Source organism: Cebus imitator, unplaced genomic scaffold, assembly GCF_001604975.1.
Source record: "Cebus imitator isolate Cc_AM_T3 unplaced genomic scaffold, Cebus_imitator-1.0 Scaffold16, whole genome shotgun sequence".
In the NCBI taxonomy this organism is placed as follows: Eukaryota; Metazoa; Chordata; class Mammalia; order Primates; family Cebidae; genus Cebus; species Cebus imitator.
Genome location: NW_016107331.1, coordinates 9,365,543 through 9,381,212, shown reverse-complemented (window position 1 = coordinate 9,381,212; position 15,670 = coordinate 9,365,543). Strand labels below are relative to the sequence as shown.

Here is a 15,670-nt window from a genome sequence, read left to right as displayed (position 1 = left end):
AAGAAGAAGAAGAAATTAAGTGAATTTTGCAAGACTAACAAATTCAGCATTCGGATTTAGGGTTCTTTGAATACAAACCCTGTGTTCTTTGCTTTCTACCATGCTACCTTCAATGCCAATGTGATAAAACAATATAATTATTATTAAGTAAAGAATAGACGTGTTGTTAAAAAGTTTTGTGTATGAGTTGTTACAAAATTTTCTTGGGAAAATTTACCACCTATATAACATACATCAACTTGCATGTTTCTAAAGACTTCATAGTAGTTTCCCCATCAGGTTTTTAGACCACAGAGTTTTACCGTATGCCGCACATCTCTACTGGTCTAGGCAATGGAGATACAGGAGTGAGCAAAATAAAGACGGCATATGCCCCTGTGGGACATGTCCTGTAGTGGAAGAGAGGTTAAACAGATCTCACAGAAAAATATACGCAGTTTTGTATATTTTTTATTTGGTATATTTTGAATATTTTTGTGTTTATTTTGCATGTTTGAAAATATAAAATGTGATTAATAACATTTAGGAAAAATAAAAGGTAATAAGTAAAACAATAATTAACAAAATGTGGAGGAACGAGAAGGCTGGGAGGTCAGGCTTTCTGTCTGCTAGCCCACAGTCTCTGCCAACATAAATCTATTTACGCGTGGGGGAGGATGGGGAGTGGGAGAAGGCAGGGGGACGTTCTCTCTGAGGTTTCCAGTTTGGATAACTGAGTTTACAGTGAGATAGGGATTCCGAAAGGGGCAACAGATTCTAGACTGGAGATAATGAGGTTGAGCTCTGGAGGCGTTGAGATTCCAGGATGTTAAGACAGGTGTGTAACTAGAGGACATACATTAGGGTGTCTGGAGACAAAGAGAAATCTGAAGGGTAGGAATATGCAATTAGGAATTACACGCAAATCCGTGGTAGATAAAATGAGCTGACCTCTACAAGGTGGGTTGGATTTGAAGGTAAGAAAAAAGCTTAAATGGTTCCTTCTGAAAACAATAGCTTAATTAAGTAAATTAGCTTTTCCCAGAATATGTGCCTCAAAAACCTAGTTCTGAAGAGTGATAGGAAGTACTCCTCAAAATAAAAAAACATGCAAAGAAACAAACGATCTGTCAGCAATGGGTTTCAAAAGCAGGTTGAACAAAGTTTAAAACGTTTATAGCCTTTAATATACCAATGTCCCTTATTTTCCAAACCTATTGGGTCATTGAACTTTTCTCTTAAGGAGTATTTTATAGGATCAGTACTCTACAGAATACCTGCTGGGGAACACTGGACCATATAAAGGTTTATAATTAAGAATGCTCATGCCTTTTCAGCCAGACCAGAGCGACAAGCTGTAGTTTAATTAATAGAGGGCTGAAATTGGGAAGAGTGAGATATATTTTTATATTTGGTAGGATTGGCAGGTAGGAAGTTTTCAAAGCTAGGGAGAGGGAGCTGTTGTAGACAGCTCATCAGGAGAAAAGACAGCAAGAAGAGTGAGGCTTTGCAGTTTGAGATGAATTGAGGAAGGAATGATTCCAGGCAGGGAGATCATCTAGGACAGGAAGCTGCTAGGCTGTCTAAAATTGAAGTGATAAGGACACGAGAGATAGAGTCGCCTGGGAAATAAGTGTGAACCTAAGAAATATTTTGAGAAAGAAATTATGGATCTTGGTAATATATTAGATTAAAAGGAAAAAAAAGGTGGCATTGGCAATACAGTTTCTGGCCTGAGAGAAGAAAGATAGGCAGAAAAATGAAACCAAAACCCTAAGAGTATTATGGCTAAGGACTTCCCAATGCCCTATTGGGTTTCTAGGGTGTTGAACAATGAGAACACATGGACACAGGGAGGGGGACATCACACACTGAGGTCTGTGGCTGGGAACAAGGGGAGGGACAGCAAAGGGTGGGGAGTTGGGGAGGGATAACACGGGGAGAAATGCCAGATACAGGTGATGGGGAGGAAGGCAGCAAACCACATTGCCATGTATGTACCTATGCAACAATCTTGCATGTTCTTCACATGCACCCCAAAACCTAAAACTCAATAATATATATATATATATTTTTAAAAAAGGAAAAAAAAAGAATACAACATTGTCTGAGAGCACTGTCATATCCCTTCAAGCGTTTTCAATTAAATGACATGAGACTAAACAATTTTAAGACTTTTTTGAACACAGACCTAAAATGCTAAGTTCATAATGTCATATCCACTCTTCAAATAGTCAGAAACAAGCTCCAAACTAATTATTAATTGTGGAAGATGTTAACCATGCTGAACTTAATTTTTTTTTTTTTAATCTTAAACTTGCTCAAAGAAACATGACCAGTTCCCTGGTCACCTTCATTAAAATTCCCTTCATTAAATCTTGCATTTACAGCTTTACATTCAGCAACAAGCTAGAAATCACACATTTTCAAATGATAAGCAGAACTTAATTTTAGATTTATTTGTTTTCTTTCTAAATGTGTTAGTGCCTAAGGGCTCTGACAACTACACACCATTGTTTTGTGAAGGAAGAGAAAAAACCACACATGCATGAATACTTTTTTAAAAATCTCGGCTGCTTTCTGTTTTCCAGGTGACATTTACAAAGAGGAAATTTGGGCTGATGAAGAAGGCTTATGAGCTGAGCGTGCTGTGTGACTGCGAGATTGCACTGATCATCTTCAACAGCACCAACAAGCTGTTCCAGTATGCCAGCACCGATATGGACAAAGTGCTTCTCAAGTACACGGAGTACAATGAGCCGCATGAGAGCCGGACAAACTCAGACATCGTGGAGGTGAGAGAGCATACGTGGTGAGCCCCAGCCCTACACAAGCCGCGGGGTATTTAGACCTCCCCCGCCACACACACGTTCATAGTTCCAGGATTATTATCTATCTCAACTCTTACTCCACTTTTTCCCTTCCCCTCAAAAGTTAGAGTGATATGATGATAGAGACCATGTAGGATCTGGTCCTTGCCAGAAATCGAGTACCAGTGTCAAATGATTTGGCCCATCTTTTGCAAGTGATCATTGTCCACAGCTTCGTATCAAGACACCATGGTTAGAAACTCTGACCAGAGAATAGCTCATCCACATTTTAGACACTTCTTATCATTTCTTTTAGGTATGTAATAGTTTACCGGCATCTTCAAAAAAAAAAAAAGTATTAAAAAATGAACTCACCTCAGCCATACACTTTCAGTTTTTCCATTTATGTCTCTTCTTTCTAATTCATTACTCTGAATGCTTTCTTGCTGAAGGAGTAAAGGCAATTTTTCTCCTAGAAATGTTTTTTCCTAAAAATTATATCATTTTATATATCAGGGAAAACTGTTAATTTACACAGAATCAGAAATCAGATGAAAATGAATTTCTAAATGTTAGCTCAGTATTTAATCAATGTCATATTTAAAAAATTGTTTTATTGTGCCAAAAATAAATTAGCATGATGTTGAAAGTCAAAAATGTTTTGGATGTGTTAGCATAAGTAACATACCATACAGTTTTGGCTGAAACTTTTTAAACGTTTTCAGCATCTATCCTTTTAAATACTTGTAGTACCCTTCATGAGCAATGACTAAGACTACGAAACCAAGAAAAAAAGAGGTATAATAAGAATGGTTCCCATCTGCCTGTTTTCTTCATCTATTTGTCTACTCTGGCTTCTCTATATTGTGCCTGCTTTCTCAGAATGAAAAGAAAGTGTTTCAAAAGTACATACTCAAGAGTCCGTTTGCCAGAGTACACGTCATTCATGCCATTCCTTAGACCGGTTCCATACTGTGAGAAAATGTAGTGCTAATCCTGATCAAATTAATGTGCCTCCCACATCCATCTCCCTTTTACCTGTTACAATTGTCTAAGACTTATTCTCATTTTTTTTTGTTTTTATTTGAAAGTTTTTGAGAAGTATTGAGCTGATTATTTTATTTTATTTTTGCCTAACAAGGCCAAGGAAATAATTTCAGAGAAACAAAAGTGAATGATAAATAGACCTAGTGTGATATGTGGTTAAAATACTATGCATCATTTTAGTTTTTCATTGATAATTTGAATTGTGTGCTTGCCTTGATCTTGAAATTTAAGATCACTGATACAATTTACCTATGTATTTCAGATAGGTTTTTTATTCACATATACATATAAGTGTGAAAGTACAAAAATATGAAGGCAAACAGAACTAGTTAGTTGTCAGATCTCATTGGTGCGTGTGTGTGTGTGTGTGTGTGTGTGTGTGTGTGTGTGTGTATGTACTAATACATATATAAAATAAATTCAAAAAACAAAACAACTGTTTACTCAAAACTCCATCTCATTACAAAAACCATTATAACAAAAGTCAGGGTAACAAGAATTTGAGTTGCAATTTATCATTAGATTAGAACTGTTCTAGTCCTTAATGTCATGTGAAATGCAGTAGAACCATAATGAGCCAATTGAAAATATGTTGACTTCTAAAATTTGCTTTCTTAAAGGAATTTAAAACCTAGAAAATTCATCTTCTGGGACTTTTTCTTAGGAATACACTATATCACTTGAAGGCAACTTAAAACTTCATATGTTGGCTGGGTGTGCTGGCTCATGCCTATAATGCGAACAGTTTGTGAGGCCTCGGTAGGTGGATTGCCTGAGCTCAGGAGTTTGAGACCAGCCTGCGTAACATGGCAAAACTCTGTCTCTGCAAAAAATACAAAAATTAGCCAGGCGCAGTGGTGTGCACATGTGGTCCCAGCTACTTGGGGGACTGAGGCGGGAAGATGGCTTGAGCCTAGGAAGTCAAGGCTGCAGTGAGCCTCGATTGTGCCTCTGCACTCCAGTCTGAGTGACAGAGCGAGACCCTGTCTCTTTAATAACAACAACAAAAAGAAAACCCACTTCATGTATTGTATGAGAACTTTATATTTTTTGACAGGTAGATATTTGAAAGTCAGACTTCTTTAAAAGCCACAAAAAGAGCCCCGCGTTAAGACTTATTGGTTTTGTTTTGAATCCTTGTCTTGCACTTTTGTGCTGTGTGGTGAGTTGAGTACCTCTCTGGGCTGAAGTTTTCTCATCTCAAAAATGAAGGCATTGAATTTCATAGTGCTTTGCAAGAGTATAATTTTTTTAAAAGTGGTACTTGTAAAACAAGAGTAAAGCACCGGCTCCATTTTCTTAACAACAATAGTTAAATCTCTGAATCTCTCCAAAAGAAACTTCGAGGCTCTTGGGCCAAATCTAGAGATTCAATGGCTCAATTATTTGGATGAACTTAACTTGGAAGTCTAACACATTGTGGGTCCATCCTGTTCAACTCCCTGAATCACTCATTCTTCACATATTTGGCTTTTCCACATTTTAGTAATAACAGAGATCATGGAAAAAGAAGTAAGGTGGGACCGCTAAGTTTGATAAAATTGACATCACCTTTGCATGGAGTATTTTTCAAAGTGCTGATCACTGAAATTAGGATACTTAGTGGAGAAGAGGGCATCTGGATTGGAAGTTGCATTTATAAAAAGTTCCCCAAGTGATTCTTAGACACACTAAATTTGAAAACCTCTGCAGCACTAGTACATAAATTGTGTTAGAGGCCAAAGACCTGTGATACATCGGGGACTTGAATTCATTCTTTGAATGAATCTAACATAAAGTTGAAAGTTAAGATCGTTTACTACTCCTGGGTAAAATTTTAAATCCTATTTTTCTTAATTTAATGGAATACATTTAACTGAGTAAGTTTAATGAGGAGCATGATATATTTCACGAAGGGTCATTAGTTTTATATTTCCCATTTGGACCATTACCCCTCTCCCTTAACCTTCTGAAAACAGTTTACTCACAAGAAGAAAAGGTATGGGGAGAGAGAGAAATAATATAATTTCCAACATTTGAACTGAAATACAAATTTCTGGGCCATACCAGAGTACTGCTAAAGGGTCATAGGAAATTGTGCAGTGTGTGGGTGTTGAACAAGATTCCTTCTTCTAGCTAAAAAGCTCTGCATAATTATCATGTCTTTGCTTGATAATTAGCACTACTGCAACAATGGCACAAAGACTCACAAAGGCTTAACAGACAGACTGAGATCTTTTTTTTATTATTATTATATTATAATGCAGCTTGAATATCTGTTTAGATTCAATATATAAATATGCCAGATTTAGTAAATGTGTTAAATTTTTAATCTATTGGTTAAAAAAACAAAAACAGTTATTGTATTAAAAGCACTTCCTTTGAAGAAAGTCCATTTTACTTAACTCTGTAACAAGCATGCTGGGATATTTACCCAAAATGCTGGCTTCTGAGACTCTTGAAATTCAGCTGGGAATCTGGTAGCATTAAGGAACTGCCCCCTTCACTGCTTCTTCGCTAGTTCCACTCCTCGCTCTCTTAGCTGTCTAAGAGAGCAAACCCTACCGGTTTATGTAGGGCCCTATTCCTGGAAGAAGATGTGGTTGTTGAGTACTTCAGGATGATCTGAAGATGCAGATCCCATAGGACATGCTTACAGGCTATTGCTTCACTTAGCAATGATTTAGCAAGCTCCACTGCTGCTCAGCACTGTGAAAGAGACTCTGAAACAGCAGGAGACAGGTATTCTTGTTAAGGATATAAAACATATATGCAAAAATCAGCTTGGAAGAAATTGGACGGCAAAGGAACAATAACCTCATTAATGCAGTATAAGCTGCTGAAATGAAAGCATAGGCTAAACAATTCAACAGAACTCATTCAGCCAGGTCAGGTATTTTGCCAGAGCATTCCAGGTGATCCTTGGAGTGACAGGACTCTCCCAGATAGGTTACCTCCATATCCAGCACATGTTTTGAAACCACAAAACCCATATGGGAGTATCACTTAGCACCCAGCCAGGAAGGAATCTCTCATCCCCTCAGTGAACTCAGTGATTCTAATGAGCTACTCATTCAGTCTGGGCCCACATTCCAGTGATTAAGTGTGGAAGGGGAATAAAACACAAGACCCTTTGCTGCTCTCTAGGAAATTCAGAGCTGGATGTAGCTCCCGCAGAAGAAAACTTTGATTCACAGCTCTCTCAATAGAGGATGATTGACTTTTCTTTTTAGAGACAAGAATGTGTGTGTGTGTGAAAGAGAGAGAGAGAGACAAAAAGGTGGGGGGAGACACAGAGAAGATGAGAGATGAGAGAGAGAGGGGATATTTATCTGAAATTTTACTTATTTTAAATCAAATTTGCTGTCACCTGAATCCTGACTTCTGTTTTTATTTAGAAACAGTTGCTGCAGCAAAACGTTTTCTGCACAGTAATAATTAAAGCCTAAATTGGGATGGGAATAACCTTAAAATAGTTTATAACTTGTATAACTACACAATGCTGATGAAAGTTATCAACAAGCTAAGTGCCCTTACATAGTTTGGTGAAAATTACTGAGTACAATTTTTGTTGAAAAGCAAATGCAGCAAATAGCAGAACTAAACATCCTTACAAGCTCAGTATCACAAAATTTGGAAATGGATGTAAATGTGAAAATATGTCTACTTTACTTGAGCATTCATTATATCTAATTAGCTTCTAATTTTATACTTATAAAAATATAGATGTAAAGCTGCTGTAGCCAGACTGCCTCTCTAAATTCCTCCTCTCTGGGCAGGACATTTCTGAAAGAAAGTCAGCAGCCCATTCAGGGGCTTATAGATAATACTCCCATCTCCCTGGGACAGAGCACCTGGGGGAAGGGGCAGCTGTGGGCGCAGCTTCAGCAGACTTAAACGTTCCTGCTTCCTGGCTCTGAAGAGAGCAGCGGATCTCGCAGCACAGTGCTCAAGCTCTGCTAAGGGACAGACTGCCTCTTCAAGTGGGTCCCTGACTGCTGTGCCTCCTGACTGGGAAACAATTCCCAACAGGTGTCAATAGACACCTCATACAGGAGAGCTCCAGCTGGCATCTGGCAGGTGCCAGTCTAGGGACCCAGGTTCCAGAGGAAAGGACAGGCAGCAGTCTTTGCTGTTCTGCAGTCTCCGCTGGTGATACTCCAGCCTGCTGGAGTTTTTTGGAGGTCTACTATCCATGGAGACCTCCAGCAAACTCCAGCAGACCTAGAGCAGAGGGGCCTGACTGTTAGAAGGAAGACTAACAAACAGAAATCAGTAGCATCAACATCAACAAAAAGAGTGTCCACACAAAAACCCCATGTGAAGGTCACCAACATCAAAGACCAAAGGTAGATAAATCCATGAAGATGAGGAAAAACCAGCACAAAAAGGCTGAAAATTCCAAAAACCAGAATACCTCTTCTCCTCCAAAGGATCACCACTCCTCATCAGCAAGGGAACAAAACTGGATAGAGAATGAGTTTGACAAATTGACAGAACTAGGCTTCAGAAGGTGGGTAATAACAAACTCCTCTGAGCTAAAGGAGCATGTTCTAACTCAGGACAAGGAAGCTAAGACCTTGAAAAAAGGTTAGAGAAATTGCTAACTAGAATAACCAGTTTAGAGAAGAATATAAATGATCTGATGGAGCTGAAAAACACAGCACAAGAACTTTGTGAAGCATACACAAGTGTCAATAGCTGAATCGATCAAGTGGAAGAAAGGATATCAGAGATTGAAGATCAACTTAATGAAATAAAGCATGAAGACAAGATTAAAGAAAAAAGAGTGAAAAGGAAAGAACAAACCCTCCAAGAAATATGACATTATGTGAAAAGNAGAAGAAAGGATATCAGAGATTGAAGGTCAGATTAGTGAAATAAAGCATGAAGACAAGATTAAAGAAAAAGGAATGAAAAGGAATGAAAAGGGACTATGTGAAAAGACCACACCTACGTTTGATTGGTGTTCCTCATTTGGAACACCAAATCAGAAAACACTCTTCAGGATATTATCCAGGAGAATGTCCCAACCTAGCAAGAGAGGCCAACATTCAAATTCAGGAAATACAGAGAACACCACAAAGATACTCCTCAAGAAGAGCAACCCCAAGATACATAATTGTCAGATTCACCAAGGTTGAAATGTAGGAAAAAGTGTCAAGGGCAGCCAGAAGAAAGGTCAGGTTACCTACAAAGGGAAGCCCATCAGACTAACAGCGGATCTCTCTGCAGAAAACCTACAGCCCCAAAGAGAGTGGGGGCCAATATTCAACACTATTAAAGAAAAGAATTTTCAACCCAGAATTTCATATCCAGCCAGTCTAATTATAAGTGAAGGAGAAATAAAATCCTTTACAGACAAGCAAATACTGAGAGATTTTGTCAACACCAGGCCTGCCTTACAAGATCTCCTGAAAGAAGCACTAAATATGGAAAGGAAAAACTGGTACCAGCCACTGCAAAAACATACCAAATTGTAAAGACGATCACACTATGAATAAACTGCATCAGTGAACAGGCAAAATAACCAGCTAGCATCATAATGTTAGGAGAAAATTCACACATAACAATATTAATCTTAAATGTAAATGGGCTAAATGCCCCAATTGAAAGACACAGACTGGCAAATTGGATAGAGTCAAGACTTAGACTCCCATACAATAATAGTAGCAGACCTTAACACCCCATTGTCAATGTTAGACAGATCAATGAGACAGAAAATTAGCAAGGATATTCGGGAGTGGAACTCAGGACCAGGTGGACCTATTGGACATCTACAGAACTCTCCGCCCCAAATCCACAGAATAAACATTCTTCTCAGCACCACATCACACTTACTCTAAAATTGACCACATAATTTGAAATAAAACACTCCTCAGCAAATGCAAAAGAACTGATATCATAACAGTCTCTCAGACCACAATGCAATCAAATTAGAACAGAATTAGGAAACTCACTCAAAACGGCAAAACTACATGGAAACTGAACAACCTGCTCCTGAATGACTACTGAGTAAATAATGAAATGAAGGCAGAAATAAATACGTTCTTTGAAACCAATGAGAATAAAGACACAACATGCCAGAATCTCTGGAACACAGCTAAAGCACTGCTTACAGAGAAATGTATAGCACTGAATGCCCACAGGAGAACAGGAAAGATCTAAAATCGACACCCTAACATTACATTGAAAAAAACTAGCAAAGCAAGAGCAAACAAATTCAAAAGCTAGCAGAAGACAAGAAATAACTAAGATCAGAGTAGAACTGAAGGAGATAGAGACACAAAAAAACCCTTGAAAAAATCAGTGAATCCAGGAGCGGGTTTTTTGAAAATATCTACAAAATAGACCACTAGCCAGACTAATAAAGAAGAAAAACTAGAAGAATCAAATAGACACAATAAAAAATGATAAAGAAGATATCACCACTGGTTCCACAGAAATAAAAACTACCATCAGGAAATACTACAAACAGCTCTGTGAAAATAAACTAGAAAATCTACAGGAAGAGGATAAATTCCTGGACGCATACACCCTCCCAAGACTAAACCAGGAAGAATTCGAATCCCTGAATAGACCAATGACAAGTTCTGAAATTGAGACAGTAATTAATAGCCTACCAACCCAAAAAAGCCCAGGACCAGATGGATTCACAGCTGTATTCTATCAGAGTTGCACAGAGGAGCTGGTACCATTCCTTCTAAAACTATTCCAAACAATAGAAAGAGAGGGACTCCTCCCTAACTCATTTTATGAGGCCAACATCATCCTGATACCAAAATCTGGCACAGACATAACAAAAAAAAGAAAATTTCAGGCCAGTATCCCTGATGAACACCAATGCAGGAATCCTCAATAAAATACTGGCAAACCAAATCCAGCAGCACATCAAAAAGCTTATCCATCACAGTCACGTCAGCTTCATCCCTGGGATGCAAGCCTGGTTCAACATACACAAATCAATAAATGTAATCCATCACATAAATGGAACCAGTGACAAAAAACACATAATATCTCAAGAGCTGCAGAAAAGGCCTTTGATAAAATTCAACACCCCTTTATGCTAAAAACTCTCAATAAACTGGGTATTGATGGAATGTATCTCAAAATAATAAGAGCTATTTATGACAAACCCACAGCCAATATAATACTGAATGGGTAAAATCTGGAAACATTTCTTTTGAAAACCAGCATAAGACAAGGATGCCCTCTTTTCACCACTCCTATTCAAGATAGTATTGGAAGTTCTAGCCAGGGCAATCAGGCAATAAAAAGGAATAAAGGGTATTCAAATAGGAAGAGAGAAAATCAAATTGTCTCTATTTGCAGAAGACCATGAGTGCATATTTAGAAAACCCTATCATCTCAGCCCAAGTCTCCTTAAGCTGATAAGCAACTTCAGCAAAGTCTCAGGATACAAAATCAATGTGCAAAAATCACAAGCATTCCTATATACCAATTACAGACAAACAGCCAAATCATTAGTGAACTCCCATTCACAATTGCTACAAAGAGAGTAAAATACCTAGGAATACAACTTACAAGGGGTGTGAAGGACCTCTCCAAGGAGAACTACAAACCACTGCTCAAGTAAATAAGAGAGGACCCAAACAAATGGAAAAACATTCTATGCTCATGGATCAGAATAATCAGTATCGTGAAAATGGCCATATTACCCAAAGAAATTTATAGATTCAATGCTATTCCCATCATGTTACCATTGACTTTCCTCACAGAAGTAGAAAAAAACTACTTTAAATTTAATATAGAACCAAAAAAGAACTCGTATAACCAAGACAATCCTTACCAAAAAAACCAAAGCTGAAGGCATCACGCTACCTGACTTCAAACCATACTATAAGGCTACGGTAATCAAAACAGCATGGTTCTGGTACCAAAACAGATATATAGACCAATAGAACAGAATAGAGACCTCAGAAATAACACCACACATCTACAACCATCTGATCTTTGACAAACCTGACAAAAACAAGCAATGGGAAAGGATTCCCTATTTAATAAATGGTGTTTGGAAAACTGGCTAGCCATATGCAGAAAACTGAAGCTGGACCCCTTTTTTACACCATACACAAAAATTAACTCAAGATGGATTAAAGATTTAAATATAAGACCTAAGACCATAAAAATCCTGGAAGAAAACCTAGGCAATACCATTCAGGATATAGGCCTGGGCAAAGACTTCATGACTAAAACACCAAAAGCAATAGCAACAAAAGTCAAAATTGACAAATAGGATCTAATTAAACTAAAGAGTTTCTGCACACCAAAAAGAACTATCATATGAGTGAACAGGTAACCTACAGAATGGGAGAAAATGTTTGCAATCTACTCATCTGATAAAGGGCAAATATCCAGAATCTACAAAGAATTTAAACAAATTTACCAGAGAAACAAACAAACAATCTCATCAAAAAGTGAGCAAAGGATATGAACAGACAGTTCTCAAAAGAAGACATTCATGCAGCCAGTAAACATATGAAAAAAAAGCTTATCATCACTGGTCATTAGAGAAATGCAAATCAAAACCACAGTGATATACCATCTCACACCAGTTAGAATGGCTATCATTAAAAATTCAGGAAAGAACAGATGCTGAAGATGTTGTAGAGAAATGGGAACACTTTTACACTGTTGGTGGGAATGTAAATTAGTTCAACTACTGTGAAAAACAGTGTGGGGATTCCTCAAGGATCTAGAACCAGAAATGCCACTTGACCCCAGCAATCCCATTAGTGGGTATATACCCAAAGTATTATAAAACGTTTTACCATAAAGTCATATGCACACATATGTTTATTGCAGCACTATTCTAACAGCAAAGACTTGTAACCAACTCAAATGCCCATCAATGATAAACTGGGTTAAGAAAATGTGGCATATATATACCATGGAATACTATGGCACCATAAAAAAGGATGAGTTCATGTCCTTTGCAGGGACATGGATGAAGCTGGAAACCATCATTCTCTGCAATCTAACACAGGAACAGAAAACCAAACACTGCATGTTCTCATTCATAAGTGGGATTTGAACAATGAGAACACATGGACACAACAAGGGAAGCATCACACACCGGGGCCTGTCGAGGGGTCAGGGGGAAGGGGAGAGATAGCATTAGGAGAAATACCTAGTGTAGATGACGAGTTGATGAGTGCAGCAAACCACCATGGCACCTGTACACCTGTATAACAAACCTGCACATTCTGTACATGTATCCCAGAACTTGAAGTATAATAAAGATATATACAGATGTATAAAATTATTTTTATGTGTGCTATACAGATACATATTATGCAAGGATACTTTCTTAAAAGAAAAAACCACATTTACTTATCTGATCACTTGCAGATTTTCCTTCTTTTAGCCATTAATTGAATTAAAATTTGTTGAATTCCTGTTCTGTATTATATGCTATGAAATGCCTGGAGATACAGATATAACTAAGGCTCCTCAAGGACTCTCCGTCCTTAAGTTGGCTCACAAGGCCATGCATGATCTGATCCCTGTATTTCTCTTACTCTTTGGCCTTGCTTTTTGTAATTTCCCTGCCTTCAACCTGCCCCTACTACCCTGAACATACATACTCAAGCCACACTGGACATACATACATTCTTCAGTCTCTCCAAGCCCTGTCTTGTCTTCAGATTCCTTACTGGAACTCTGGTTGGTGGTTACTTATTCTTCACTCAAGTTAGGTACCAATTTATATTTTTGGAAAGTCATCCTTGAAGCCCCTGTAACTTGTGTTAGGTGGTTTCCCTATATTACAGTTACAGTGTGTTCTAATTTTCCCATCAGAACACTGTTGAAGTTGTTATCCAATTGCCTGTCCCACCCTAGATTCTACACTCCCACAGGGCAAGGAACTGTATACGTTTTGCTCACCATCATATTCCCAGTGCTTAACATGAGGTCTAGAGAGTATTAGCTCCTCAGAATATATTTATAGAATAAACAAACAGGAAACAGACATATAACTAAGTGATTATCATATGGTGTAACATTGCGCATTTAAAGTATGAAAAAATGTTTTCATAGCCCCAATGAAACAATTCACTAAAATTTGATAGAGTTTATGAAAGCATGATTTAAAAACACTCTTGTAATCTTGGTCCATACTCTCCAACACAGTAGCTAATAGCCACATGTGACTATTTACATTTAAATGAATTAAAATGAAATAAAATGTCAAATTCAGTTCCTCAGTTGCGTTAGCCACATTTCAAGCATTCAACAGCCACATGTGGCTAGTGGCTACTGAATTAAACAGGGAAGATATAGAACAGAATGCATTGATCATCACAGACAGTTCTATGAGACAGCACTGGTCTAGACTGAAATATGAAGAGAGAGATATTTAAACAAATTTGTGTTTTCAAATTTATACCAAAATTAATTCTTCAAAATAAAATTTGAGAAGTCACTTCAGAAGTGAATCACTGTGTACCCTGTGATTTTGTAATACAGAGCATAAATGTTCATTTTGAGAGACTCTGATCTGGAGCTAAACACTTACCATAAAACTAAAAGCACACTTTCCCCCAACCTATAACCACAGAGTCAATCACTAAAGTTATGATCTGCGAGTTGTCCAGACTGACAGGGAGCATTAACTATGTGACCTAGGTGATGTATACTGCTTTTTTTTTTAACTTGAAGTTTCTGAACAGAAAGATGATATTTCTGTCATTACTATTTTTAATTTACTTGAAGCAACATTGGACCAGTATTTACCATCGTAATTAGTAAATTAATTACTCCAGAAAAATTTTTCATTGTGAAAAAATTTAGAGAAATAATATTATTGAGATACATTACAAATCCTTCTTAGGTTTACTATAAAACATAATTATACAGATCTTACTGCTAGTGACTCAGTAAGCCTGCCCTGCTCTCTGTTAAGCCAAGTATATAATTGCTTTTCAGTATATATAGTATTGAAAAATTAACAAAGTATTAGTATTTTCCATCAAGATTTAAACTTTCCATGTTGAGGGATCCAAGAGAAAAGGAGAAAAAGAGATTTTGTTTTTAAAATAGTTTTTCATTTTCCTGAATTTTAATGTAATTTTGTTCATATATCTTTAAAAGACTTTTATTAGTACTTGTAAATAATATTTTTATTTGTTCCCCAAAGTCGTAAAGAAGAAATGAGTCTAAACTTGTTTAATGTATTCATATCTCTCATAACTGCACCACAATGATTTTTATAGATCAAATCTGAAGAGCCATTTCTTTTTTAAAAAAAACTGCTTTTGCTTAATTTGCATGTTTTGTAAACATGAAGAGCTGCTTCACATTTCATTTATTAAGAAAATAATCATTGTTGAACAAATAATAATGTGAGGCAATAAAACTGAACTTCTCTAGGCTCTGTTATTACACAGCTCTAATAGTTTGCAAGCATTAGTATGAACACAGTCAGCAGATAATTATTTAATAATAGTAGAAGCAGAAAAGACAGGGCTTAAAATACAGACTTTTATAAGTAATATAATTTCTTTATCAATATTAATCATTACTATTTCATCACCATTGTTATTTTACATAAACCTTCTTGAACTAGAGCAAACCAAAGATGTCATGTGATCTCTCTCCCCCTGACTCCCACCATACCTGGAAATAAAAGGAGAAAAATATATAGTTTGGATAATGACTGTCAATTTTTAATGATTTTACGAATTTCATGGTATATGGTACTTGGTGGTAAGGAGCATATTTGAACCAAATGTTCCATTCTAGCCATTGATATCATCATCCAAGTAAAAGTTACATTGGCTTTAAAAGGTATCAAATAAGAATCAAAGTATAGAACATTCTTACTTCCTCAG

At 37.1% G+C, this 15,670-nt stretch overlaps 1 protein-coding gene across 25 annotated transcripts in view; it reads left to right on the top strand.

The window, feature by feature from the left end:
* Nucleotides 1–15,670, top strand: part of MEF2C (myocyte enhancer factor 2C) — a 181,623-nt gene that overhangs the window by 94,693 nt on the left and 71,260 nt on the right. For all 25 annotated transcript variants that reach the window (XM_017508438.2, XM_017508395.2, XM_037731417.1 and 22 more), the window contains one exon: nt 2,571–2,774. In XM_017508438.2, the coding sequence (XP_017363927.1) occupies nt 2,571–2,774 (204 nt within the window). The remainder of the gene's footprint in view (nt 1–2,570; nt 2,775–15,670) is intronic.